The 26,588-nt window shown below is 37.4% G+C and overlaps 1 protein-coding gene across 13 annotated transcripts in view; it reads left to right on the top strand.

The window, feature by feature from the left end:
- The window catches only part of QKI (QKI, KH domain containing RNA binding), a 160,520-nt gene that overhangs the window by 13,167 nt on the left and 120,765 nt on the right, over window positions 1-26,588 (top strand). For all 13 annotated transcript variants that reach the window (XM_032184276.1, XM_032184282.1, XM_032184285.1 and 10 more), the window contains exon 2: window positions 23,500-23,642. In XM_032184276.1, coding sequence (XP_032040167.1) covers window positions 23,500-23,642 — 143 coding nt within the window. The remainder of the gene's footprint in view (window positions 1-23,499; window positions 23,643-26,588) is intronic.

Below are 26,588 nucleotides of genomic sequence, written 5' to 3'. Positions count from 1 at the left end.
GGCTGTTCTTAACCTAACCGGAATTTGTCACTTAAGTTTTTATGTGGTAGTTTTCTCTTTAAGAGTACCGTCAGCATTTTAATTCTGTAGGTGGTAGAGATCTTGGCTACCAGACGGGTAAAATAAATATTAGTTTTGTGTTAATGCTCTCTGCCTGTTCCTAGGCTGCGCATGTACTCGCGCTGTCCTCCCCCTCCTCCTGCAGTAGGGAGGCGGCATCCCTCCATCAGCACCGGGGAGGTTACTCTGCTGTGAACGTTGTCTGTGGGGATGAGATCTAGTAGGATTAGGGGTCGTTTTATTTCTGGTATAATTAAAAAGTATACAGGGGATTGGTATAGCTGTAAAGCTTCTGGGGGGAAGGGGAGGGGGAGTCCTCTGCAGACCCCACGTATCCAGCAGGTTTTAATGCAGCAATATTCGCTGTTCTTACTCTGGTGTTGGTGGGCTGTACTTCTGCTGAAATGTTCTGGTATTGAATGAAGAATAATTTCATGCAGCTTAGAAATGCCACCTTTTAAATTTAAATTTCTCTTGTAATACACCGTATTTTGGTTAATTCTGTATATACTGACAAAGCAGTAGTTGTTCACTCCTCATAGTTACCGTTAGAAAAGCTTCAATCTCAGCTTTTGCTGTAGTGGCAAGAGGTAAACACTGATGTTGCATTATCTTATCTAGCTGATAATTTCATCCAGAGGTCCCGGAAGTTGGTGTGCCAATTGTTAAATGCGCTGGGCTGTGAAGTAATCAGGACTTCAGCTAGCAAATACCAAGCTATTGTATTCAATAAAGTTAAGTTGAAATCAGCTTTTTGTGCTGCATTGCAGTAGAAAGCAATTAATTAGTGTGACAAGATGCCTTTTTTTCTACCAAGAGAAACTTTCCAATATTATTCTACAATATTAACAAATGTTTAGCAGTTCTCCTTGAAATTTAAATTTAATTTTATACTCTTATAGGCTAAAGAGCCTTTGGTTAACTTTGGTTTTTGGAATTCACGTTTATGGAATAGTTTCTCAGGTTATGTCTCTAATCTGCACTGATGCTAATGCCATGTAATACGTCAGTATTGTTAGTCATTGAAGTCTAAATGTGTCACATGAAATGAAATGGGAGTGCCATTGATTTGGTGTACAACATCTTGATCATGCAAGATTTAATAATTTCTGATATGTGCCTTCATTTTTTTTTAAGTTCTTAAGACCAGAGATTTATGGTGTAGCAGTTATGTCTCAAAAAGGCGTGTTAGAATTGACCAGAGCAGCATCAGTATTTCCAGTATCGATACCTTCGCTTACGCGGTCGCTGAGTGAAGTGAGTTGAGATGACATCACAGGAGAGGCTGGCTGCTGAGATGCAGTAGTTTTTACTAGGTACAAGTTGCTTTTCTGATAGCAAAAAGTTTTTGAAAAGCAGTGTGAGAGAAACGCGTCTTTTGAGATGCAGCATTGGTTGTACAGCTGGGTAGTAGTTAAATAAGCTAACATGGGAAATTAAGTCATACTGTGCGTAGTGCTTATAGTCTGCTCACCTCTTAATACAAGTTGATTACCTCTCAGTTTGCCTGGTACAGTTAATTATTTGACATGCTATAATTACGTTCTTGTCCTTTTTTTACAAGAATACTAAGAGATTAAATTTTTCTTCTGACTTCATATTGTCTTCATCGCTTTAGTGTAATTTAAAGTTTTGCATCCCATGAAGCACAAAGCAATAAGAATTTAACTGCCACGCTTCATAAAGATTTGGCATGTGGCTTTTAGCTCATATTCATGTTGATAGCTATCATTTTGCTGCTTCGAAATAACAGAGTTCCCAGTCTGTGTTTCCGGTAGTAGATTTTTGCTTTTAAGTACAACTTGTATAATTTGTGCTATTTACCTCAGGTAGCAGCATTGTATGAAAAGAAGCAAAATGAAGACAGGGCGTTTGTTTTAATTCTTTGGGGAAAAAGGACATTAAAACACATTGTGTAGTTGGTTTGAATTGCATTAGCTCCTATTGCTCCAGTCAGAAGAGAGAGCAAGATTCAGTATTTTCTTTGACTGCTTTCTAGGCCTGCCCAAAAACTGAGAAGAAAAAGTATATGAATTTGCATGGGGAAACATCAGTAGAAATTTTAAATCAAAAAAAGAGTCATAGGGAAAGAGCCCCTTAATATGAAAAGAAAATGTACGTTAGAAGAGTTGTGTAGCGTGTTCAATAAAATTCATGAAGTTGTCTCAAAATTTCTGGTGTCGTATTTTTTAAAAAAGGAATGCAAGATGTCTGTGAAGGTGTAGTCAGTATGAGGGACTGATTTTGCTTTCAGAAATATTTTGATTGATGGAAGTAGACAAGTTTAATGCCAAGATATTTGTTTGTAAACTACTGACTTCTAAAAACACTTATAATAGGATGTAATGGTGGTTTTATTGAAAAAGTTGAACTAAAGGTACCACCTGTGAAGAACTTTCTTTGAGGTATACCCGTGGTTAGAGCTTTTTCATGTGAGCGATAGGTCCTTGCATTGCGTTGGAGACGCTAATGTCTGAATGGATGTGATGGCTGCCTCAGAACGATGCTGCTGTTAGCAGTGAAAAATGTCTTCCTTACGATTCTTGTGCAGCAGGCCGTGGAGTGCAGCACATTTTTATAATAAAGGTGATGAATTTAATCGCAAACTGGCAGCCAAATGGAAATTGCAGACCTTGATACTGGGAGAAAATTGCCTATAAAGCAACTCCTGAGAGAGCAGGCTTTAAATTTATCCACCCATTTCGACATTGAGGAGAACATAGGAATTGCAGGGTATTTTGCTTGGCCTGTTTAGTTCAGATGGATGATGCTTCAGTCTTCCTTTATTTAAGAACTAGATACAGTTTGTTAAAAGAATGACCTTGTTGCTTAAACTTTACATGTTAAGGCTTTTGGAAAAACCTATTCCCTTATTTTCTTGAAACTTGCTCCTGTTATAAAGTAGGACCTAATGTGAATAATGAACGGAACTTATCAACTTCGCCATATACATGTATATCAGATTTAGCTCTAGTGTCATTTGACACTTTTTTTCTGACTCTTTAGTTTTTAGTAGTACTCAGTATTGATGTTCTTCGTATATGGTAATTTGGAACTGAATTTACAAATAAAATTCCTATTTATGGAAAGTACTATATTAAGGAATGTTTTGACTTTTTTGATTGGGGAACTTAATGAAAGATGATGTAGATATCATCGGTACAGAGAAGGAACTGCAAATAGATTCATTTAGAAATAGGTACTTTGAGCACCTGAGCCTTTTCACTGCAGTGCTTTTGAACAGCTCTTTTGAGTGCTTTGAGAAGTGACCATCTTTTAAGCAGAATTAAGAATTAATAGCTTTGGAGTTTTTCAGTCTTTATGGTGAAGAGAATCGGAACATTTAACATTAAAACCTCAGGTGTGGAATTTAGAAGAATCTGGTAAATGTATTTTCAAAGATTTCATTAATTCAGTTTCTCCTCTTAATTGAAATCAGAAAGATCAGAAGCATGGTCTGAATGATTCTCTTGGTTATATGTTCCCTAAATATGCTGACAAAGTGGTAATCCTCAGTTGTGAATAAGTAGTCCAGAAAGCCTTCACCAACCCCCACAAAGTTTTCCCATATTCCTAAAAGTAAAACGTTGCCTGAGTTCTGTTATACAGGGTCTTCTCCTTTCTCGTCCCCAATCTAACTTTGTTCTGCCCTCTAGAAAATCAACAAAATCAAAAAACAGCAACATAGTAGACATAGTATTTTTTTTTTTGTTTGTTTGTTTTGTTTGTTTTTAAATTGAAAGCTTTCTAAGAGGTAGTACCCTTTATTACTAGTAGGCATTAGGATTATTGAACAATTGTGTGGGGAAGGCAGTTCAGCCTAATTACTGATGGTTGTCAGATGTCTGCCCTTCACCATTTCTGAAGTTAATGACTGGTTTGCCCATATTCCTCTGCTTCAGGTAGAAACTTAAGGCAAGATAAAATGAATGGTTGACAAGTCCTTAAATGTGTTTCACCATTTTGGATTATTTTTATTTTGAAATCTGATGTCCCAGGAAAATCATGGCCTAAACTGCTTGAGAAATAGGTAATAGGATTTATAACCCGTAACTTCTCTATAGAATTTATATGAAGTTGAGCTAATCTTCCGAGACAGCAGGAGATTCTAATGAATGCATTTACTCGTTTTTGAGGAATTATCGGAAGTGGGACCAAGATTTCCTCAGAATTCTTACTTCCCTCCTGGTAAATAATTTCTGATGTTTACAGATATTCAGAGTTAGCTGGTAGATTTTATTTGGGGTCCTATGCTTTTTCTTGTCTTCCGACTTGCAAGCATTCAAAGGTGCCCATTCCATTGGGGAAAACTGAATACGATTTTAGAGTTGAAACCAGAATGTGTATGTTACCAGAAAGAGAGATTGAACAATCTGTTTACTAAAAAATAACCATAGGACTTGTTTGCTGGGTAAAAATGACTGGAAAGCCTTGATGAGAAGTTACAGTTTTGGTGTAGTAGCCTGGTGATGCCAAAAGGAGGCTCTTGTTGGGGAAGTTGTCCCCATTATTTCCTTCCTGCTGATTCTGGCATTCAGTGGATTCTTCCATGGCCTGTTTCAGCTCATTAATGTGAAAGAAAGTGAATCAAGTAAACAGAGAAAACACAGGAATAGTCCTCTGCTCGATTAGTGAGCTGAATTGGCTCCCTAACACAGAGCTGGTGCGATGTTACGCAGCTACGTAGCTGTGAGTAGGGAGAATGATGGTGATGCCTGCATTTTTTCAGCAGCAGCGTGCTCCTTCAAAGAAAGGAGAATGGGTATGGCAATGCTGACTTTTTGGAGTAATGCTCTTTTGGTAGTCCCAGCTTCTGATTTCTTCTGGACTTTTCTTAAAAATTCACCAATTTTTTAATGCCTGCTATGCTGCTCAGAATGATGTGCACTGTTTTTTTCTGAGTTGGTACTGTTCAACCTTAATATAATGTCTGAGAGCTCATCATTTGTTTCATGCAATTTACTTTGCATGTAGCATTGAATTTAGTCTGCTACATTCTGGGTTCCAGTGCTCCCAAAGAGTCACAATCTATTCTAATATTTCATAACTTTCCAAAGCATTGTTCACTGCAACCTTAACCTTTCATTCATAGTTCAGCTTCTGTTCTGCTCTGTTGACTGAATTTGTAAAGCTCCGTTTTCAGTTTGTCTGCAGTAAATACATATACTTTGAAATAGGGCCTCTAATCGTTCTCTAGTTTAGGAATTGATCTGAGAATCAGTTTCTGTACCAAAATGTTAGTTTTTAAGAAGTATTCTATTCTGAGAAATGAAGAATTTAAAGTAAGAAAAAAAAAATGCATTTTTTTAAACAGCTCAACAGAACATTAAAAAGTCTTAAACTTCTTTTATGTTCTTAACCAAACATGAAAGCTGTGTTAGCAGTAAATTCTTTCAGAAAGAAGAGCTTGTTTATTTAGTATTGTTTACTTAAGTCAGGGAATGAACTAAAACATTGAAGTGGCTGTGTGTGAATCTGTGGAATTAGATTTGCCTTTTGGTTATTTTTCTTGCAAGAATGGAAGATTGAGGGAAGGAGATGGGAAATGGTTTACTTCCAACTTATACTGATTGCTGCTACTGTAAGTAGGTGAAACTCAGTTTATTAACATCCAGGAAAACAAAAAAAAGAAATGTTATCAAGTTTCTCAAACGCAATCTATATGATTCACAATCATGAAATAATTTTCTAAAGTCTTAGTAAATATTAGAAATCTATTGCTTGATCACATTGGGCTCTGTTGATCTTGCCGCAGAATGTGCTTCTATACTGGCAGCAACTGAACATGTATTTAGGATCTCTTCCTGGTATTGGAAATTCTCAAGAGGTGTCCAGATAACTGAAGAGTTTTTTCCTCTTTTATCATGTAATGAGCAATATCTCCATGCTTCTCTATCATTTCATGACTGACCTAAAAGGGATACATCGTGGGAAACAGAGGTGGTTCCCAAAAATGCTTTCTTGAATTTTCTCCTTGAGGAGTTGGAGGTCATCCCAGCCACTTACATAGATGGGGTGCAGACCTTCCAGTCTGGTGTTCCTATTCAGGGTACACAGCTACAATTGAAGAACTTTTCAGTTCACTGTGGTTTTATTTGGATTTTTAAAATTTTTTTTAGAGGAGCCCTGGCAAAGGTTGACTTTCAAAGCTCAAAAAAATATGCCAGCTTAGTTCTTTTCATTCAGTACTCATGACATTAATGAGGAAAGCTTAAGAGAATTTACGTAAGCATTTCCTGGCAGGCTCAAATGTATTCATCATGCATCCAGGCTTTTTTGAATGGTAATTATAACTTGTGTTACTGGTTGTATTTCTAGTTCCTTGCTGCGCAGTATGGAGCTCTGTAAGTTTGACCTAGAGTGCTTGTTGGGACTTTCAAGAACATCTTATGGTGTGCTGGTCTGGTTAATGAGTTTTTTAGAATATCAGTAATGGAGAGAGGACCCCAAACCCTCTCTTCTACTCATCAGTTCTCTGGAGTTTTTCTGTGTATTTTTTTCTTCTCCTTCCCCCCTGGTGTAATTGAAAGCAGTCAAGCTCTTATCAGATGCTCTGCAGGTCTAGTGGCAGGATGGGATTGACTATTTGCCTATGCTTTTTTCTTTATCCTTCAAAGATGATTTCAAAAGAGAATTGTTTCTCCCTGCAGCCAGTACGTGGGAACAGGTGATGAAAAAGAAGAGTTAAAGGGGAAGAGAGGGAGACTAGCAGAGAATATAAACCTGAAAGGCTATTTCAGATCTTAACTGCTTTTGTACTCAAAGCTTATAAAAACAAGTCTTGAATATTAAATGGGGTAAGAAAATTAAACTTGCCTATTTCCATTCAACATAGTAGGTGTTAAAATTTTATTTCACTTCTGGTAATGTAGTCTCGGCTATATGCTATTAGTAGTTGTACATGACTGTGGTTTAATGTGCAGTGGTTCGTCTGTGCAGGCAGAGCACTGTTTTGGACAATTAAAGCTGGAATTGGTAGTGTAAGTTGGTGCATATTTGAGGCCTCATCTTGGTGCCATTTTGATGCCCATACTAAGAGTTGGCTGCATCCTAGCGTGGTGGTGGCAGCTTTCTTCTTAGTTTATTTCTCTGAATTGCATGAGACAAACCATGAAACAAAGTTCAGGTTGTGACGACTTTTATGAGAAAGCTAGCAAATGTGATACTATCTTTCAGTGTAGTATTTGGTACTGAATACTGTCACACTGAAAAAGAAAAGTACTTCTGTATGATACCAGTGACTGTACTATTTTTAATGTGCAAATTGAAATCTTATTTCAGTAATCTGGAAAAAATGCTGGTATGTTTCTTATGAGCACGTGAATTGGGTAACTTCAGTCAAAGCTGCAGTGTGACCTCTGAAATATGCCACACTGTCATAGCCTTTTCCCCTCATCTACCTGTTTAGGTTGCTTTTTCTAAACTAAATGTTGTGGGGGCTGGGAATGTACTGTACAATAAGCTAAGCAGTATGGCAGAAGTCTTACTATACATGCTTTTAAGTAGCTCTTGATGCGACTTGTGATTAAGATTGCATAATATATCTCATGAAATGACCTTGTGTGTTGTATCCAACTTTGCGGAGTTCCCTAAAAACTTCTCATGCCAAGTGTGTGGCTTAGGCTGAACTATACAGAAGAAAGCTTCAATTAAAACAGTAACAAAAAATTAAAGGATGAAAAAGGGAAAAGTCTCAGTATTTTAAAACAAAAAATGCAAGTAACTTTTTTTTTTAATTTGGTCTAATAGGTTAATATAAGTGCTTTAATAATTTTGTTTTAGAAATCTGCCTGGAGTTGAATGAAACAGATTGGTTCATGTAAGTGTGTCTGGGCACTGAAACGTCCAAGAAGTCTGTCCTGTTGAAGGCATGCAGCACCTCCATCCAGTTTCTAGCAGTGAGCTGTCGTGTCATGGTTGCACGTGCTTGACTCACCTGAGAAGGCTGTCAATTCCTCTGCATCTGGGGAACGGACTCAAGAGAGCAGTCTCACTTGTTAGGTGCAGTTGCTTTGTTTTCTTCTGAAATGCCTGCTTTAAGACCATCTTCTGATTTTTGTTTTACAGAAAAAGTCAGGAAGATGCTGTTCTACAAAGAGCCTGGTGGAGGTGTAAGGGAAAGTTGGGTGGGAACAAGAACTTCCTGGAAAAGTGAAGGAATGAGGAAAGAAGAGACTTGAATGTGGAAAAATAAGATGTTTAGAGGGTAGGAGGGGGTTAGAGAGGAGATAAACAGGCAACAGTATATGTCTGAGAGGAAACTGCATTCCAGATCCTGGAGTAAACCCAAAGTTTTGGAGTCTTGCAATGTCTTTGCTGTCAGGAAATATCTGTGAAACCCAGAGGCAAATTGTCTCATTCCTTTTCTGCTGCTGGACAGTATCTTCTGCTCCTGTCAGTTAATACCTTATTCCATGTGGCAGAAGCCTTTGAATCTAAAGATGCTAGCTAGCTGACTGGTTGAATTTAGCGAGTTGCCAGATAGGAGCACAGTTGTTTTGCAGTAGTAAAACTGATCTCTAAGATGCACACATGAGGTCTTCCAGGCATGCTCTTTTTTACCTCACGTGAGGAGTAATGTTTCTGATACTGGGATCAGAGAGGGGTTCTCTGGAGAAAAACAAACAAAAGTAGTTGAGAGTAAGGACGAGACCTCTTTTTGTGAAAGAAGTGGTATCCTACCACCATGCTATTGGATTTGTGCGACTCTTACAAGTGACTTGTAGAACAATGATGAGATTATTAAGGGGTTATTAAGGAAATCAAGTGAGTAAGGAAAAAGAAGAATGATCATGCTTTTGCTTCATGAATAATAGTCACAATTACCTGAAAACTTGTCAGTTATCCAAAATGCATTGCTTAACCAAGTGTTTGTTATGCTGTGTGTGCATATTGTGCAAGAGCTTGCTGTCTCAAAGTAAACTTTCTGTAAAAACAAAAACCAGCCAAAACAACAAAATTCTTCATGTAGAAAAGTTTTATTTCATAAAGGGTCTGAATGCATGTTGAACATGCTCTCGTACCCTTAATTGCTTTGTTGTCATATATGGCTTTTTTAGGTAAAGCATACCAAAGCATGCTGTAAGCATTTGCAGTTTTCAACTTCAGAAGTAAACGTACGCTGAACTTTTTAACAAATTGTCAAGCTTGGGATGTGTATTATTTGTCTTGAGTATATTAATGGAAAAAGTAATAATAATTTGCAAGCATTCTTCTTAATTTTTTTATGGTGCTTCATGAGATTGTTGATAAAGGTCTGCTTCCCAGAAAAGTGATCCTTTCATATTCTTCAGAAAATACCTCTTGGGGATACAAGGGAATATTAACTTAAGAGGCAAACTATAGACCAAGGTAGTGTATGTTTATTGATATGGAAAGAAGAATTGTGCTTATTCTTGAAGACTGTATCTTACTGATGTATGTCTTAAGGCAAGGCTTAAATATCTGGTAATTAAAATAATTTTCCCTGGTTAACAGTAACAATTGTGGTTTTGAATTCTGAAGAATGATTTCAATAAACTGATGGCATTTTTTCTATTTTTTTTTTTTTGAATCAGGATTATATGAGAATATTGTCATAGGTTTCAGGATAGATAAATTACTCTAAAAGGTCAATGGTCAATTGTCAAGAAATATTCTTCACTTTTTCCGGAGAGAATGCAGTTAATGCCTTCGAGGAAAGATTGCGGGTTTTGTTCAGCTCTGTTTTAGCTGATTGCTGTTGTGACAGCCTACGTAGCTGCACGTGACTGCACCACCTAGAATCTTGTGGCAAAGGACACGAAGCAGCTGTGACGTGGTGCACTTCATGGAAATATCATCAGGGTAGTTCTGACCTGTACTGGCCAAAGTACAGAGGGGGGCTTGGATTGAGGCTGTCTTATCTACTAAGGCTGGATTTCAGTTTGCTCATCTGCCTAATGCGGGCCTGGTGTTGCATGCCAATCAGGTACTGTACATAAGGCAGAAAAAAAGGATTCTCAGTAGGTGCAGTCTAGTCTACTTTATTCTGAATAGTAATATGGAATTAAAAGTAATATCACTAACCAAATGCTTATTACTGTTCACAGAGTAGTCAAGCCATGTGTAGCCTCATTATTAATGAAAGCTCTTTTATGATTGAAGGCAGTGAGTGTGGTTCAGTGTATTGAATGGAGAATCCAGCTAATAATAATAGAGCAGGTAATGGAGTTTTTCAAAAGCGAGGAGCATCTGTTGATCACAAAAAAGGAGCAGAAAGATTGTGAATCTCTCTGTACCTATGGTATGGGAACTTGTCATAGTATTAAAAAATGCTGCTCTTAATGGAGGTTTCCCTTGTAGTCGAGTTTCACTTTTTTTTGAATCAAATTTTAAAAGATGGGGTATGTTTTGATATACCCAACTGTGGTTTGTGTTGAACATTCCATTTGCTATGTGGAATAAAAATATTTTTATAATATTTTTATAGAGCGAATACTAGTAAGTTTCAGTGCAGTAAGAGAAACTTCAGTAGCAATTTTTGTGTTTTCCACTTTGTTGTAGGTTGATGCGTTAGTGGTAGTTGATTCTCTTCATCAAAGGTTTGCTGGCTGTGCACGGTTAGAAAAAGTTAGTTGCCTTGCTGATTTCCTGCCTGCTGGTATTGTGTCGAGTCAGATGGCTGAACTAATGCACAGGACAAAAGGATGGATAACAGTAAGATTAGTATACTCATATGTCTCTTCGTTTCAACTCATGTTTGAGTCTGGAAAAGTACTCAGGTTTAGTAAAAATGACAATTGCAAACATTGGCCTATTTTTATTTGTTTTTTTAACCTTGAAGTTAGGCCTCGGTTCATGTAAGATTTAGTTAGCTTGTTGCCAGGTTTCAGTTCCCTGGAGAGCCGTGTTTACATAGGTATATTTGTCTTGTAGGAGATTATTCAGGTGTATGCATTTGCAGTGAACACAAGCACACTTCTTCCCCCCTCCCCCCCCCCCACCTTAGTTTGATGAAAAATGAGCAGCATTTCAAAGCTGACTGGTTATCTTAATCACTTCAATGTGAAATTGAAGTTGTTCAACAGTTGTAATAGGGGAACTCAGAGACTTTTCTTAGTAGTACTAGTTTCTTTATATACTACCTAGCATAAATACAAGCATTTTTTCATTCTTTCAGTATCTTGGTTAGTATTTAGTCCTGCCATAACAATACTAACACTTTTCACTTGTTATACTTCTCATATACTTCTGTTCTGCTTGTATAATTAACTATAATTTGCAGTAAGGTAAAACTTTACCTATTAGCATATATAGTGCTTTTAATGAATGCATTTTAACACCGGTGTTTAAAATAAAAAGGTGTTCGGTAACGTAAGCTTACATATGATAAGAGTAGGTCAAAACAGTTTGATGCAGAATTATTTTCTTCTTGGTGTGCAACCTGTCTGTATTGGTGTAATCTAAAGACCGTGCAAGGAATTCCTTTCCCAAGCTGTTCATCATATACTGCTAAACCAGAACGTGACCATTTTCAGTGTATTTTTCCCCCATGCTGTTACTCATAACAGTGGGTTGTTCCGGAATCACATTCAGAGTATTTTTTCATTGATAAACTTAACCCGTGGACAGTTCAAATCTGTATAATTTTATAGCAGATGTTGCTCTTTAAACTCACACTGGCGACAGTTTATCAGTGTATGGCAATGAGCAATCCTCCCCTGTTCATTTTTTTTCAAGCCAGCCTCCTTATTTTTTCCTTGTATTTTTACACAAATACCCTTCCGTATCTTCCGTATTGTTTTGTACCAGAATTGTATAGAGCATTTTAATAGAGTTGTTCATGTAATTCTTCAATTCTACTTGAAAACACCACACGGAGCTACATCAGTGGTGCTTTCTGTTCTGCTGCTGTCTCCTGGCTGGTTTGAGATTGATTGATATTTTCCTCCTGTCAGTTTCAAACAATGTTCTTTACTGGGGAGGAGGACCTTGTGTTTTTTTGCACAATGGTATTGTTACTCAGAGTGAGATTCCACTTTCACTAATTCATTTTTAGTTCATCCTTTATGACATTTTTCTTTCAGCTTTGGTCAACCTCCTTTTATGTAGTTCTACTTTTAGCACAGCTGTTGTCACTTTATTTTAGGTTGTGCCTTGAAGAGCCTTTCCAGCAATTTAGCTAAATTCCATGCAGTGTTGCATATGAAACTCAAATTAGCACTGCTCTGTTTTCTTTAGTACTCTCTCGTACAGACAGTGCTAGACTAACAAACTAACTTTGGTAAATTTCTATTATGCTTTAGACTTTTGCTCTGATACTTCAAATTTTTCAACAGTATCTGAAATTTGGCAGAGACTAATGTTTCTGACTGGAATATTCTTGAACTAAACTTGGGAGCCTTTTCCTGCATGAACGTTTGCTTGTTGTAATTCCAATTTGGTTTTCAGTTTTTGCTCTCTTTCCAACATTTATCTTTGACCTCTTCCATTCAGATTTTGCTAACAAGTTTTGTTACCTCATCCACGTCACCTGTTTTGAAATCTAAGTTTAAACAAAATTCGTGGATCTTCTGTTTGTTCAAGGTTTATAACTTGATTTGATGGCAGTCTGCTTTGAAGTCTCTTCTACCTACTAAAGCCAAATTTATAACAACTTAGACTTACCCATCAAGTTTTTCGAGAACCATTCAGTTTGTCACAAAAGAATACTTGGCTGCTGCTATACTCAGAGTTGATGTCTGCAAATTAAGCTTTGTAACTTAATAAATAGTACAAGATATGTTGGGCGTATATGATCTTCTACCACAAATGGGAAATACTTGATTTAGAGCTTTAGGTTGGTCAGTTGAGGCATCAAATTACTTAAGTTGCATTGTTGCTTATGTATTGAGTTAATAAAGTGTTCCCTGTGATTAAGTGGAGATTTTTGTTTATGTACTGCCTAACTCTGGGAAGTCTTCCAATTCTCAAAAGTTTGTTTGAAGTTACATCATGTATCTTGATAATGTCTCTAATATCAGCAGTGCAATAGTTAATGTATTTAATGTGGTAGATGACTAACTTGTTGATGTCAGTGTTAGCACTTGTCAACCAGAATTTTTACCTTTCTTTTTATCTTGTGATTAAGAGCCACGTTTTCATGTCAGCATAGGGCAGTGCAAGGCAAAACCATGTGATAGGGAGCAGCGTGTTTAAAAATTGAGAATGTGTTACTGCTGTACATGACCAGCTTTAAAAAAAAAAAAAAAAAAAAAAAAAGAAAGAATGAGGAACTGGTCTGGCCTGTGCAAATGGGGTAGATTCCAGTGGAAGTGATGGAAGCCATCAGGTCAGCAGCCTCTTAGGAAATAACGCTTTGCATATGCAGAGACGTTGCTTTTGTAAATACTGGGAAAGCTTTGTTTTGATGCGGTAGCAGGTTAGAATTGGAGATGTTCACTTTATAACTGAGTCATTTGCTCATTAAACATTTGCTTTCTCACTTCTTGGTGTTTCATATATTGCAGTATTAAGTCGGTTCCTCATTTAGTAACTATGGGTCTCAGTTTCTAGTTATCACAGGTACAAAAACTTAGTTGCAAAATCCATGGTGATAAAAGCTCTTCATCAGCATCTTAATGGCAGTATAGTGTAACTTTTATAAAGAATGCATAATTGTAATTAATTCTTCACGACTAATTAGCTAATACTGACTATCCTTTTTTACTCTATTGATAAAGAATTATGGACCGGGTAGGTAACTCTTGATGTATGAGGTGGTCGCTGTGTGCATATATTGTAGAACGTTGCTTTTTATGACAAGGAGAAGACAAAGTTCTGTGAAAAATTAACATAGGTTTTACATCTTCATTTTCCAGCAACTCTTGGATTCTTTATATTAATGACAGTGTTTTATGTTCGCTCAGATTGCTTTTTGTATGTGGAGGATGTAGGAAGTTTTGGCTTTAATAAAACAGTTGGTGAAACAAGAAGATTCCTGTGACTTTACAGTGTTAGAAGAGTTGATTGGTTTTGGGTGATGAGAAAAAAAAAAAAAGAAAAAAACACTCACCCCATTCATACAAAAGACAAAGAATGCATTAGCAATTGGAGTATTTTTGTGTAGTTGTTGTGGAAAGTGGTTGTGGTTGGTTGCCAAAGATTGACAGAATAACCTACATGGCCTTTCTGTTTTTGTCTGAAAAAACGGTCAGCGTCAGGATGCACTTTGGAAAGCAGGAAGGAGTGTAATGGTGCTTTCCAATAGTTGTTGTTAGTAGCTTTCATTGCCTGACTTCCTCTCAGTTCAAGCACAAACAAAACTGGCATTTAAGTAACTCAGAAATCAGAGATCAGGATCCTAGTTCTTCTCCACGGAATTCAAAACTGATTATTTTTAAGGGTCTAAAGCAGGAATTCATTTAAATTAGTTTGTTTAGCTTTAAAGGTTGTGAAATAGCATCTTGCCTTTTGGGTACTCCTTGCACATACTCATGGGATTAGGTTAGTGTGCGGGATTTCTGTGCTGACAGCGCGGGTTACGATGAGGATTAAGCTTTTGTTTTCTGAAGTGCTCAGTATGCTTTCTGAGTGAGTGCAGGTCTTACTTTATCTGGAGAGCATCCCATTCCATTCTGTAGTCGCTCAAGATAAATACAATTTATTTCATTTGCTGAAGATACCTGTAGAAATTGGTCAGCAGTTGACTTCATGAATGGGAGGGTTTGAATGTAGGTGATGTGGAACAGTCTTTCATGGGCACTGTATCCTCTGTTAGACAGTCTCTGGGAAGAGCAGCTCTGTTGTAGACCTTTCAGTCTGCATTGTTCACAGAGCGATTTCAAAAACATTAAGCCAGGGTAAAGATTTTTTGTTGTCTAGAAAATACCTGTCTGGTGAACTAAAAACATGGAAGTGTCCATTTGAGCTGATATTCTTAGATGATTTTTTTCTTTCAAATGGCAACAAATAACACTTTTATTTAAATCTCATGGAATGGGTGGCTCCTTTCTTCTGTTCATGATCAGTAGATTGTGTTACTGCTGATTCTCATGCATCAAAGGCATCTGAGTTGTTAATAATTGTGGTTAGTGAACGTTTGATTCCAGCTAATGGCTGGGAGGGGCAGGGGGAAACCAGAATAAATGTGGCAGTGTGGTGTATGCATAACCACGCTACTTGTAATTAACTATTTGGGCAATTTGCTGTAAAAGGAACCAGTTCTGTAATAATTAAGCCTCATATTAATGTGATCATCTAGATCCACTTCAAAGGTTGTGCTGTGCTGATGGACTTCACCTGTGGAAAAATTTTGGAAGGTGACACTGCTAATCTGACCCATGTTAGGAAACTTCCTAACAGGCAGGATGGTCTATGCTCACGTACTCTGAGGTACTGTGCAAGCTTGGTCTAATAGTGCTGACACTTAAAAAGATGAGTATTCTGGATTCATTTTCCTGATTTTTAATGCTGACTTTTGAAACACTGAATTTCTCTGACTCAGAAGTTTATTGTAGAGGTGCTGTTTTCTCTCTGCCAGCTAACGATTCACTTTGAGAATCTTTCAGTTCTGCAGAGGTACTCGTTGGGTGGGTGGGTAGTATGCATCAGCTGATAGATGATGTTAGCTGAAGATGGCAAGCAGACGGCCAAAAGGCTCATTTAACTCTCCAGTTAGGGACTTTGATTTTGATGTTGTTAAAGATACTTTTTGGAGCACAGTAGTGATAAGTGAGGAGACAAAGGACTTCACCTCGCATATATAGCTTTTAGAGTTTACCAAGAGAAGGAGGAGACTAAATTTGGTCTTTTTAATTTTCTAAAGTTTGTATTGTATCAAATAACATAAATGCAAATTTTAGGAAGCGGCAACAGGTGCATAAGACTGTTCTTAATTTTCTAGTTTATGTCAGTGTTCAAACATGCTCCGAAACAAAAATGCTGATGTATGAATGTTTGTCAGAAGTGGCCTGTTTTCTGCAAAGCATCTGTTTTCTCCGCTTCAGTGCTTCTTGATCATGTTTCTCTAAATCTTGGGTTTTCCTCTGTATTAGTTTCTGAAGGAAAGGCAAGAAACTTGTTTGCCTAATGCTCAGGCATTTCTCTGATAAATGGGTGAATAGAGTAAATGCCTGTGCCAACATTTTAGTCTCTGTACTGATGATGCATGTTGGGTGCAGGTCCCTGTGGCACAACATTAAAAATTACTTGGTTCTTTGCTAGCGCTGCTATTCCTGCTGCATCAGCAGTAGCAGCAAACAGCAGTAGCGCTAACAGTGAAGACTGTTAAAATTGTGATGAATAAAAACAACTATTTCTTTGCCAAGTAAGCGTATTAAAACTGCTAGATTAGAAAACATGAGTTGTTTTACACCAATAATAAAGCACTTAAAAGCTTTCTTTTGACATTTATACAAAGAGAAAAGATGAGCATGCTCTATTTGCTTTTGAAATCAGTTTGATGAAACTTACAGCTGCCCAAAACAGAGAGTTTTGCAGGATCTTCTAGCAAAAGAAATGAGTGAATTTTGATGCTGAGCTACTGACAAATTGTTGAAAGTGCTGACCACTTACTGTTGGAGTGACAGTTTAATCATCAGAAAAGTACTGCTAGATTGAGCTCAGAGGAACAAAAGAGAAGAAATTAAAGTTTTCACAAGGCATTAAAGGATGAGTTGAAATCTGAAATGTAAGTGTGTGTGTGTTAGCCTGCTGCTTGAATGTCCTATGCCATGTTCTCAGTGGCGATGCCAGAATTTACAGGTTGTTCTTCATTTCTTCTGAGATGAGGTGCTGGTGAACTTAGTGCGCAAATGCGAGTGTCACTTTTTTTTTTGGCTCTAGTTCTTATTTTGCACGGTAAGTTGTACTAAAATTTGCTATGTGCTGTGTCAACAAGGGAGTGGAGAACATTACCACGTGTGTTATTTTGTAGTTTGCACCATCAGAACACTTTCAAGTCCATCTGTCTTTAGAAAATTTTCAATGAGAGCAGAATATGATAGGTATATACTTTTTGCTTTTTTTCCTCTGTTTTAGCTAAGTTATTTCAGGTGCTTTGTTTGCAATATTATTGGATACTGCTTGAAGTAAGCAATATATTACAGAAGGCTAGTTGGAAGTTGATAGGTTTCAAAAATAAAGGCATCTAGTTGCATCTACTTTATGGGTAGAGCTTTAATGGAACATTATGGAATGGGTTGTCTGTCATGATAAACCCTGGATCCAAATTCACTGAATTTAGATATTTCCAAAAGCTAATCTGTAAGTCTGAATGTTTGTAACGCTTTTGTTGACCTGATTGAAAAATAATTGAAAAAAATGTATTATTTAAATACCTGCATGTATTAAAACAACAACAAAAAATGCACATTTTTTAAACAAGAAAAAATTTATAAACAAATATTAAACAAATATATTGTTTTAAATACCTGAGTTGATGATCTAGCAGGAGTTACACAGTAAAAAGACTTTACAAAAATAACTTTTGCACACACCTGTATTTCACATTAAAAAATAAAGTAAGTTTTAGTAGGAAGGAATGTGAATCAGTTGTTTTCCCAGCCTGCCCTCCCAGCTCAGTGAATGCAGATCAGCACATGAATTTGAGGGGAACTGTTGAAGTACTCTCTAGCAGCTTTCAGAATTTTTAATCTTTCACAAAAATTATTGTGGAAATACTGAAAGCATTGTTTGCACTTGTTCTTAGTGTCATGGTCTGTAAGAACGATCTTTTCCTGTCTAACGACATAAAATTATGCCATGCTTCAAAGTTTGGTGGCATTGATATGTCAGGCATAACTTGATTTCTGTGAGCAGATACAAACCTGAAACTTGGATCTATGCATCACTAAGACCCAAGAACCGTACATGTTTTTAGCCATATAAACATAGCTTTTTTTCCTCACTCTTCTTTTTAAACATTTAACTTCTTTAAATTTGCTCATATCTTTTTTTTTTTTTTTTTTTTTTTTTTTTTGTGAAACCAGCTGATGATTGAGAATCTTCAAGTTTGTGGAACTCTGCTTCCTCAAGAAAGCATGGTGATTTGAGTCATAAGATGACAAATATTTGATTACTTCTGGATTTTCTGTTGACTGTTCCACTCCCATTTGCTGTGCATTGTAAAAATTGAGAATGACAGAAGTGGCTCTTCTGTGACAGAAATGTTAAATTCTGTGTGCAATGAAGGCTTGTGTTGTGTTAGACTTCGAAAAGGATCGTAGCCTGAGAGCTGCGTTGATTCAGTTGTCTAAATGTCAGTAGTTAAACTGAGCAAATTAACCTCAGAATATTTGTTTCAGTTCTTCAAATTCTAGTTTAAACTGCAGTGAGGAATTTGTTTAAAAACAGTGCGTAGGTCTGATTTTTTTCCCAAAAGATAAAGCTTTATAATTCAGAAGTCCTCATAATGGAAAATTCCATGGCTGTAGGCACTGCAGGTAAGGGTGGTTTGCAACTCAGAAAAGGATGTGAGAAGAAGTTGAACCTTTTCAGTATTTTTCTCTGGGAATCTGCTTGCTAAGTGGTTGAAATTAACCAATTTTCCTTTGCAGTACAACAGTCTTAAGCACCCGTGTAGTCTCTTTTACTCAAAGGGTATGTTCATTGACAGCTGAGAAGCAGTAACTTTTCGGTGGCTCTTAATGTGGTGACAAACGTTCAACTGTACACAGTCCTTCCTGTACTCAAGAGCAGGAAGAAACGTTTGTCATTAAGTATCATGAAGTCCAACAAGTATGCATCTGCAGACAAATAGAGTTGGTTTAAACAGTGGGTCCTGCCTTGGGTCACGTCTTAGGTATTAGAGAGTGAAAAATGCTATCACTAAATGAGGGAAAGAAAAGATTACTTGTAGTTTTAAGGGACATAGGGAAAAAATGTTTTTTCTGGGTCAAAACGTGTCGTTGCCACCATAGGTGATTATGTCATGCCACATTAAAGTGGAGCAAGGTAATTATATTGAAACCAGTTTGTCTTTTTCTGAGCCTATTCCTCTACTGTCCTGCTGTGAGCAAGGCAAATCTGTCATTTACTGCTGAACTTAAGTCACTTTAAAAGTACAAAAAAGACTTGTTAAAGGTTAATAACATGGATTTTGCAATTCTCCATCAGAGGTCTTGCTTGCAGAAGAGATGGGTACTTAAATCTTTTCAAAGGGAGGTGTAGTTGTGCATTTGTAGAGCTTATGGTTTTTGGAGGTATGGTGAAGCTGCTGTATGCTTTTTTTTAGCCGTATCTGCTGTTATAATTAAGTATCTCTCCTTACTAACTCACTTAAATCCCTAGAGTGTTATAGAACATAATTACCACTACGGTGTTAAGATAGAGATAAAGTAGTTAGAATTGTGCTTAGATGTTGACTTTGAAAATAAAGCCTGCCTTATTTTTGAATCAGTTGGCTCCCTGTGAGGTACTCTGGTGCAAGAATTTGTAAAGAATTGTAAACGTGGAGAAGCCAAAGCCTTGCATGTAAATGTGTAAAGTGTGATGCCACGAGACACGTGCCGAAGAAACTTTTGAGAAGCTGAGACACCTGTTTGGTAGTGTGTAAGAAGTGACGTGAAATAAATCTAAATAAAAAGCTGTTTACTTGAGTTCCTTTACTTGAGTTTTTTCTTTGATTTGTTGTTGAACTGATTTAAAAAAAAAAAAAAAAAAAAAAGAGAGAAGTAGTGCTGTGTGGAAGTGACCTTCCTACTTGTGCAGTCTTCCTGTTCTCAGATTTTTAAGTATTTCAGAACAGAGTGAAACTGATACTAGCTAGAGGCAAAAGGGGAGCTTGTAGCGCTTCTGACATGCCGCCGATAAGTGTTCTGGAACCTTCCTGTGCTTACAACAGGCTCTTGTTGGAGGTGCTGAAAATACAGGAGTAAAGCAAAGCTGGCAGTAGAACTGCTTACAGTGACTGGCAAAGTTGCAAGAGAGTCAAAAGTCTATGTAAAGCTTGCATTTGGTTTAATGAAGAAAAAGAAAGATCGTATAATCAAAATTCTATACTTTGAGTATGGGCATGAAGGCTGTTAGGATAAGAAGGCTGTTCGATAAGGTAGAAGCAGGTAGATGATAGATCTGCTGTTAGTCATAAAGGGGGGGAAGTCTTGAAGATGTGTGAGTTTAGACGAACCCACGTGCAATGTGGAGCAGCTAAATAACCTCCAGAGTTCAGTATTTGTGAGAGTGCTTGCGATAGGCTGGACTAACACGTTAGATGGAAAATAGATTGCATTTTGTTAATAGTTAAAAACCAATGATGCGAAGGAAATCAGCAGAATGAGAGAACGGGTGAGCATGAGCTTATAATTTAAGCAGTAGCCCTTCAGTTCTTTCAAATAGCAGAGAAGTGAAAGGAAGCTACCAGACAACAGCTTCACAAAAGGGCAGTTCAGAGACCTGATCAGCAGTTGAAGAAAAAGTGGAAAACATTTGTTATTTTACCTATTGCTCCTGAATATCTTTCTGAAATCTTAATGAAAGTGTCTGAGGCAAGAGTGAAGATAAAATGTCAAGGAGAGGAAACCACAGCCTATGGTGACAATGCTGAACTGATGCAGCTGACTGCAGCTATCCCTGTCCTGATGTTTGTTAGTATTTGCAATGGCTTGAATGCTGGGGGAGAAGACAACCCTAGCTATGCAAAGACAAGAAAACTTCAGGTGCCTGGTCCTGTAGTGGAGTTGAAGACCCTGCGTTGATAGGCGTATTAGCTATATGTAACACGAAGCATGATAGATGGGTTGGGTTTCTTTCACAAAAGCCAGAGTTTGGCAGACTGCCTGGGTGTGTTCTGAATGGCTGGATCTCATCTGCCACAGCTGTAATTTGCAAGGGAAAGATTAAAATACATGTTCTTCCTGTGCAGACAAGAATATCCAATGTTAGTTCTTAATTTAAAGTGAAATCACAGAATGGTTTGGGTTGGAAGGGACCTTGAAGGCCACCCAGTTCCACCCCCTGCCATGGGCAGGGACACCTCCCACCACACCAGCCTGGCCTTGAGCACCTTCAGGGATGGGGCATCCACAGCTTCTCTGGGCGGCCTGTGCTAGTGCCTCACCACCCTCTGAGTGAAGAATTTCCTCTTAATACCTAATCTAAACCTGCCTTCTTACAGATTAAAGCCATTCTCCCTTGTCCTATCCCTACACTCCATGACAAAGAGTCCCTCCCCAGCTTTCCTCTAGGCCCCCTTTAGGTACTGGAAGGCTACAGTAAGATCTCTCTGGGGGCTTCTCTTCTCCAGGCTGAACAACCCCAACACCCTTAGCCCCTCTTCATCGGGGAGGTATTCCAGCCTTGATCATCTTCGTGGCCCTCTTCTGGACTTGTTCTAATATATCCACGTCTTTATTGTGCTGGTGGCCCCAGAGCTGAATACAAGGCTCCAGGTGGGATTTCAAGAGAGCTGAGCAGATGGGGACAATCACCTCCCTCACCCTGCTGGCCACACGTCTTTTGATGTAGCCCAGGGTATGGTTGGCTTTTTGGGCTGCAGGCACACATTGCTGGCTCACGTTAAACTTCTCATCAACCAATATTCAGTGCAACTACTACATAGCTGCCAAATATAAATAAAAACAACCATGTTGCTTCTTACGCTTCAAAACTTAGGCAGACAGCCTAGCCTGTTCCAGTGTAGTATAAGTTAATGGAAAATCTGAAGAGAATGGAAAGGAAACCAAGTTTGCCAAAAGATAATAATATTTGTTCAAAGAGATGTGCTAAAGAACTTCTTTATATACTGCAGCCAGTATAAATACTGCTTGGAGTTCTGAAGATTTTGCGCCTGTTGCCAAAATTGTCAATGCAGAAGAAGCTGTGGATTTTTCCTTGAGCTATGATTATGTGATGATGAAATTTGTGTTCTCCATTCTAAACAGGTGTTAACCACCAAATCATTATACAGTGTACATGATTGAGTATGTCAGTTTCCAGTGGAGAAACAACTTGTTCTTGAATATGCCGAGTACGTGTGTTAAAATTAATTCAGAATAATTTGGTTGAGAACTAGGTCTGCGGCATATGAGAAATCCATTTGTCATTTCTCAGGCCCCCCTCCCCCCTCTCCTGGCTCCTGAAGTGGTAGAATCTCAGCTATAAATCACTTGGCAGAAAAACTTGATTATGAAACAGAAATTCCTTTAATCTTTTGTTTGCTGCTAGAGTTTAAAGTGACTTCTCGTTTCTGTGGCTTCCTGTGATCAGATTAAAACAAAATTTCTCTCTTTCTTTCTCAGTTTTATTTTAATTCCTAACATTTTGTGAGCAGTTGTAATAATTCTGACTAAAAGAATGGAATTATTGATGTCTGGTTTTACTTTACAACCCCCGCTTTCATGTCTTAATTTTACTGCTTTTGGAGCAATGCCTGTTTAGATGTTAGCTTTTGGTTTGGAACTTGTGTGGTGCATCACTGCAAAGTAGTCCTTCAGTAATGCTGGAATAAACCAATTGAGGATTTTTATACTAGTTGTAGTTTAGTTACGAACTATTTTGTTTTACTTTTATAGTGGTGATTTAAAATCTAGTTTTAACAGCTCTAGAAATGAAATACGAAGTTGTAAAATATACTTGGTTAAATAAGGGAAGACTTTGTCTATTCTGAAATTAAAATTCAGTGAAATTAACCAGTGTTTGAGCTAAATTATCTATTTTAACAATCTTGTTTATATTTGGTCTACTGTATTTCACAACATCTGTAGGCGTATGTAATGCAGGTGCAATTGGTAGAGACAGTACTTAGAAATCCGCTTCTGACATTCCCTAGTGACACTGAGGAGTTTTTAATTATTTTGTAATGAAGAAAGAGGATTTTTTTTTTTATGTCCTTATCTGTTTGCTTATATAGGCCCAGCTCTCTGATACCATACTTCTCGACTTCTTCATCATCATACCAAGGGCAGCCAGTAGGACTACTTGCTAGTTTGTTGTCAAGTTGTGTGCTCAGTGACTGCTTCCTTGAGCTGGCGGATGCCTCGTTGCTCATGTGCGCTGTTGCGTTTCCAACTGCTATGGATGAGCTAGCAAGTATTACTGTATAGCTGCATTTTTGCATTTATTATTTTTTTTTTAGTGTTGGGTGAGGATTTTTTCTCTGCCCTCCGCCCCATTTTTTCTCTGACCATTCCTGCCCTCCTTCTCCTCCCAACCCAACACGCCCCCTTTTTTCTTACCAGAGGCCTTAAAATAACAAATATACAAATTACTATTTTTATACACTTTTAAAATCGTGAACAATTTTGTGAGTTTTCAGGAGCTGCAGTTGACTTTTACTTGAATAGCTGAATTTCATAAACAGGGATGAGTAGGCAGCAAATTTACAGACATGGATAAAACACTTAAGATGGCGGCTGCAAAAAAAAAAAAGTTTTTGTTACAGTCATGCTCATTAAAAAAGAATAAACTGTCTTTTTAATTTTTCCCATATCTTAAGATTGTCATGCTAGATTATAAACTGTTACTGTATTTAATACATAATATACGTTTTTCCCCCCACAGAAATTAGCAGAGTACGGAAAGACATGTATAACGACACATTAAATGGTAGTACGGAGAAGAGAAGTGCAGAATTACCAGATGCTGTGGGACCTATTGTACAGTTACAAGAGAAACTATATGTGCCTGTAAAAGAATATCCAGATGTAAGTATATCTTTTTAGTCCCTAAATTTATATTTTGATCCTTGTGGTCTCTGTGTAAATTTCCTGTGATGCCACCCTTGGATCACCCTGTATTGCTTTTGACAAGGTACCTCTTAGAGAAGCTGTATATGTAATGCTTGGTGGCTTGGTACATAGTAAAGAAAAAGGTGAGTGGTTGAAGATTATCTGGGTTATAATTCAATATATTTAAGGTCTGAATTATCTTGTTTGTTCAGTACAGTCAGTTGTGAGACACACTGTAGTGAGTTTTATGAGGAAAGTAGCTTTTGGGACAGTGTACGTTGCTCCTGGTATATCTCTAAAAGTCAGTAGTAGCAGTGCCTAGAGACCCATAAGAAGTCTTCTAGAGATGGTGCATACCATTTGTTCCATACCTGTGTAGCCAGCTCTATTGCATATAGAAGTTTATTTGTTTTCCCCAGTGTTCCCTCCCCCTCCCCCCAAGTGAAACGGCTTGCCTACATTCAGCTGTTACAGTCTCCAGTGGGTCCAAGTGCTCTTTTGTACCTGTATGGTTTTGAGGGAGAATGGTTTTGTTCTAGAAAGAAGTATTTGGAATTCTCCTGTCTGAATGATTTCTTAAAAGAGTTTGGAAAAATAGTCCCATCAAAACGTACCCCAACCGTTTCCACTGATCACGGACAAGATAAGAAATTATGTTACTCCTCCATCATAGAGGAATGCAGGGTTCAAATGAATCATTTGCACATTGAAATTGAATAAAGCCAAGGAAAGAGCAGAACAGCAAAGAATGCAGGTAACACTTGCGTATTTCTTGGCTTTCTTTGTATGATTATTGGATTCAGCTCTCCAAATTGGCCATTATTATTTTAATGCTGCTTAGAATGTTACAAGTCTTTAAGTAAAACCTCATGCCATAGTTCACTGAGAAAATTAAATGCAGGTCACTACTCAGAACTAACGTTTAGATAAATGCCTCCTTTCCCTTTTTAGTCTTCTCCAAGTTGTTCTGTTGCCTTTGAGATCAAATACACATACTAGGAAAAATGTTCAAAGAATTTGCATTGTCAGTGCAAAGTCTCTCTTCCCTTCCCTTTTTTTTATTCCTCAATATTAAATGTATACATATGTGTACGTGCATATCCCCACCCATGCTAAAGACACCATTTCTTTTGGAACTCCTTGGAATTCTTGAGAGGAACTGTGTAATGTGATTGTTCTGTAAAATAATCTGACCAGCTTTTTGCTTAAATAACTGTATATGTCTTGTATTACTTTTGTAATGTGTTGTATTACTTTTTGGCTTTTTAAAACATAGCTTAGTTGTTGAAATCTTTTTGTTAAATAACTTCACAATTCATCCTTTGTGAATAACTACCTTAGTTATCAGTTGCAGTTTTTACAGAACTTGATGCCTTCTGTACTGGGATCATGGGGTAGAAGGAAGAGAATGGGGTTTTATTTTCTGTAACTATAATTAAGCATTTATTCCAGAAATCAAGGGTGCAGTAGCTCAACGCTTGGCTGACAGTTAATTACCAAATATAACGTAAATAAGCAGGGAAAAGTGAGTTAGTAGTTACTGTCAAAACACTTGTCTAACTTTGGGTGTAGGATTTCTTGATTCTGTGTGCAAGAATTCTTTTGTGAAGAAAGTCCTTGAAGTTGTCAGTATTTCATTAAATTCTTGCAAATTAAGAAGTCAGAGAGTGCTCTATATACATGTGGCATGCAGTAAAAAGATGGTTGGTTCTTGTGATATAGTGTGAAATGTTTAGTAGAAAATGTGCAACTTTTGTTGCTACTTTTGGCTTGTTACTCTAAAAATATTCAAACTAGCTTAAATATTCTGATGTTTTTGAGCTTGTTTCTGTCTTTAAACCAGGAAAAGAATAGTAAGTTTTGGGTTATGAAGACAGACCTCTCAAGGTTAATTTGACCCTTTGGACAATCCTGTGCTTGAAGAAAGAAATTCTTTGTTCGTTGAAGCACTGCTTATTTCACACATGGTGGCATCAATGAGTAAAACTCTCCCCAGCCATGCTAGGTGTCATTAGGGATTATTAACCTATCACTTCCACTTTTTAGGAGTAGAATGTGCTTTTTTTTTTTTTTTTTTTTGTAGGTTTTGAGTATCGTGGTACTCAGCAATTTAGACTTGAGTGGGGAGTCAGGCCCAGCATTTTTTCCTGACTATCTACCTGTTGTCCATATTTGTTCCTGGCTACTCAAAATGAGATCTAAGCAGCCTCAAAAATTAGTTAGTCAACTAGGATATGCCCATATGTACAAGAACAGTTGTTAACCCCTTTCTAACATCCTTTGTGCAAGTTAGAAATGAAATATCCTTCTTTGCATTCAGGTCAGTAATGTCCAGAAGGTCTGGAGTATGATCATTGCAACTTGTCTTAAAGAATGTGAAATTCACTTGTAAAGATAATTTCACTGATGACAATTGTAATAGCACAGTGTCACTTTACACTTTACTCATATCTAGCAAATGCTTTAGTTGTGATTGGATACAGGAAAGACATGCTGTGCAGACTATCAGTGAGTTTGTCCGATTAAATCCAGTTAATTTTTTTCTGTTGCCATCATTCTCTTGGAACTGATGATCTTTTATACCTTATCAAGACATAAAGATGGATAACCCTAAAGGTTATTTGAAGGGTAAAGAGAAACTGGTTTCTGATGTAATTGAGTGATTTATTTTTTTTTTTAAACAGAGGCAAAAATAGACATCAGTAAACTCTTGTGGTACTCTAATAAAACTCTATTCTGGTAAATATTTTTAACTTGTTTTAAGCATCTAGTTTAGTTGTCTGTAGTGGATACTGAATAAGTGCTGTAGTGTAATTTTGTACACACAATCCTAAATTAACCATGTTGCATGAAAGTAGTGGTCTGTCATCAGTTTAAACAAACGTGCATATCTTGTATGCATTTTGTATGTATAAACATTCA

Source organism: Aythya fuligula, chromosome 3 (genome assembly GCF_009819795.1).
Source record: "Aythya fuligula isolate bAytFul2 chromosome 3, bAytFul2.pri, whole genome shotgun sequence".
Classification (NCBI taxonomy): domain Eukaryota; kingdom Metazoa; phylum Chordata; class Aves; order Anseriformes; family Anatidae; genus Aythya; species Aythya fuligula.
This window is presented reverse-complemented; position numbering and strand designations above follow the sequence as displayed.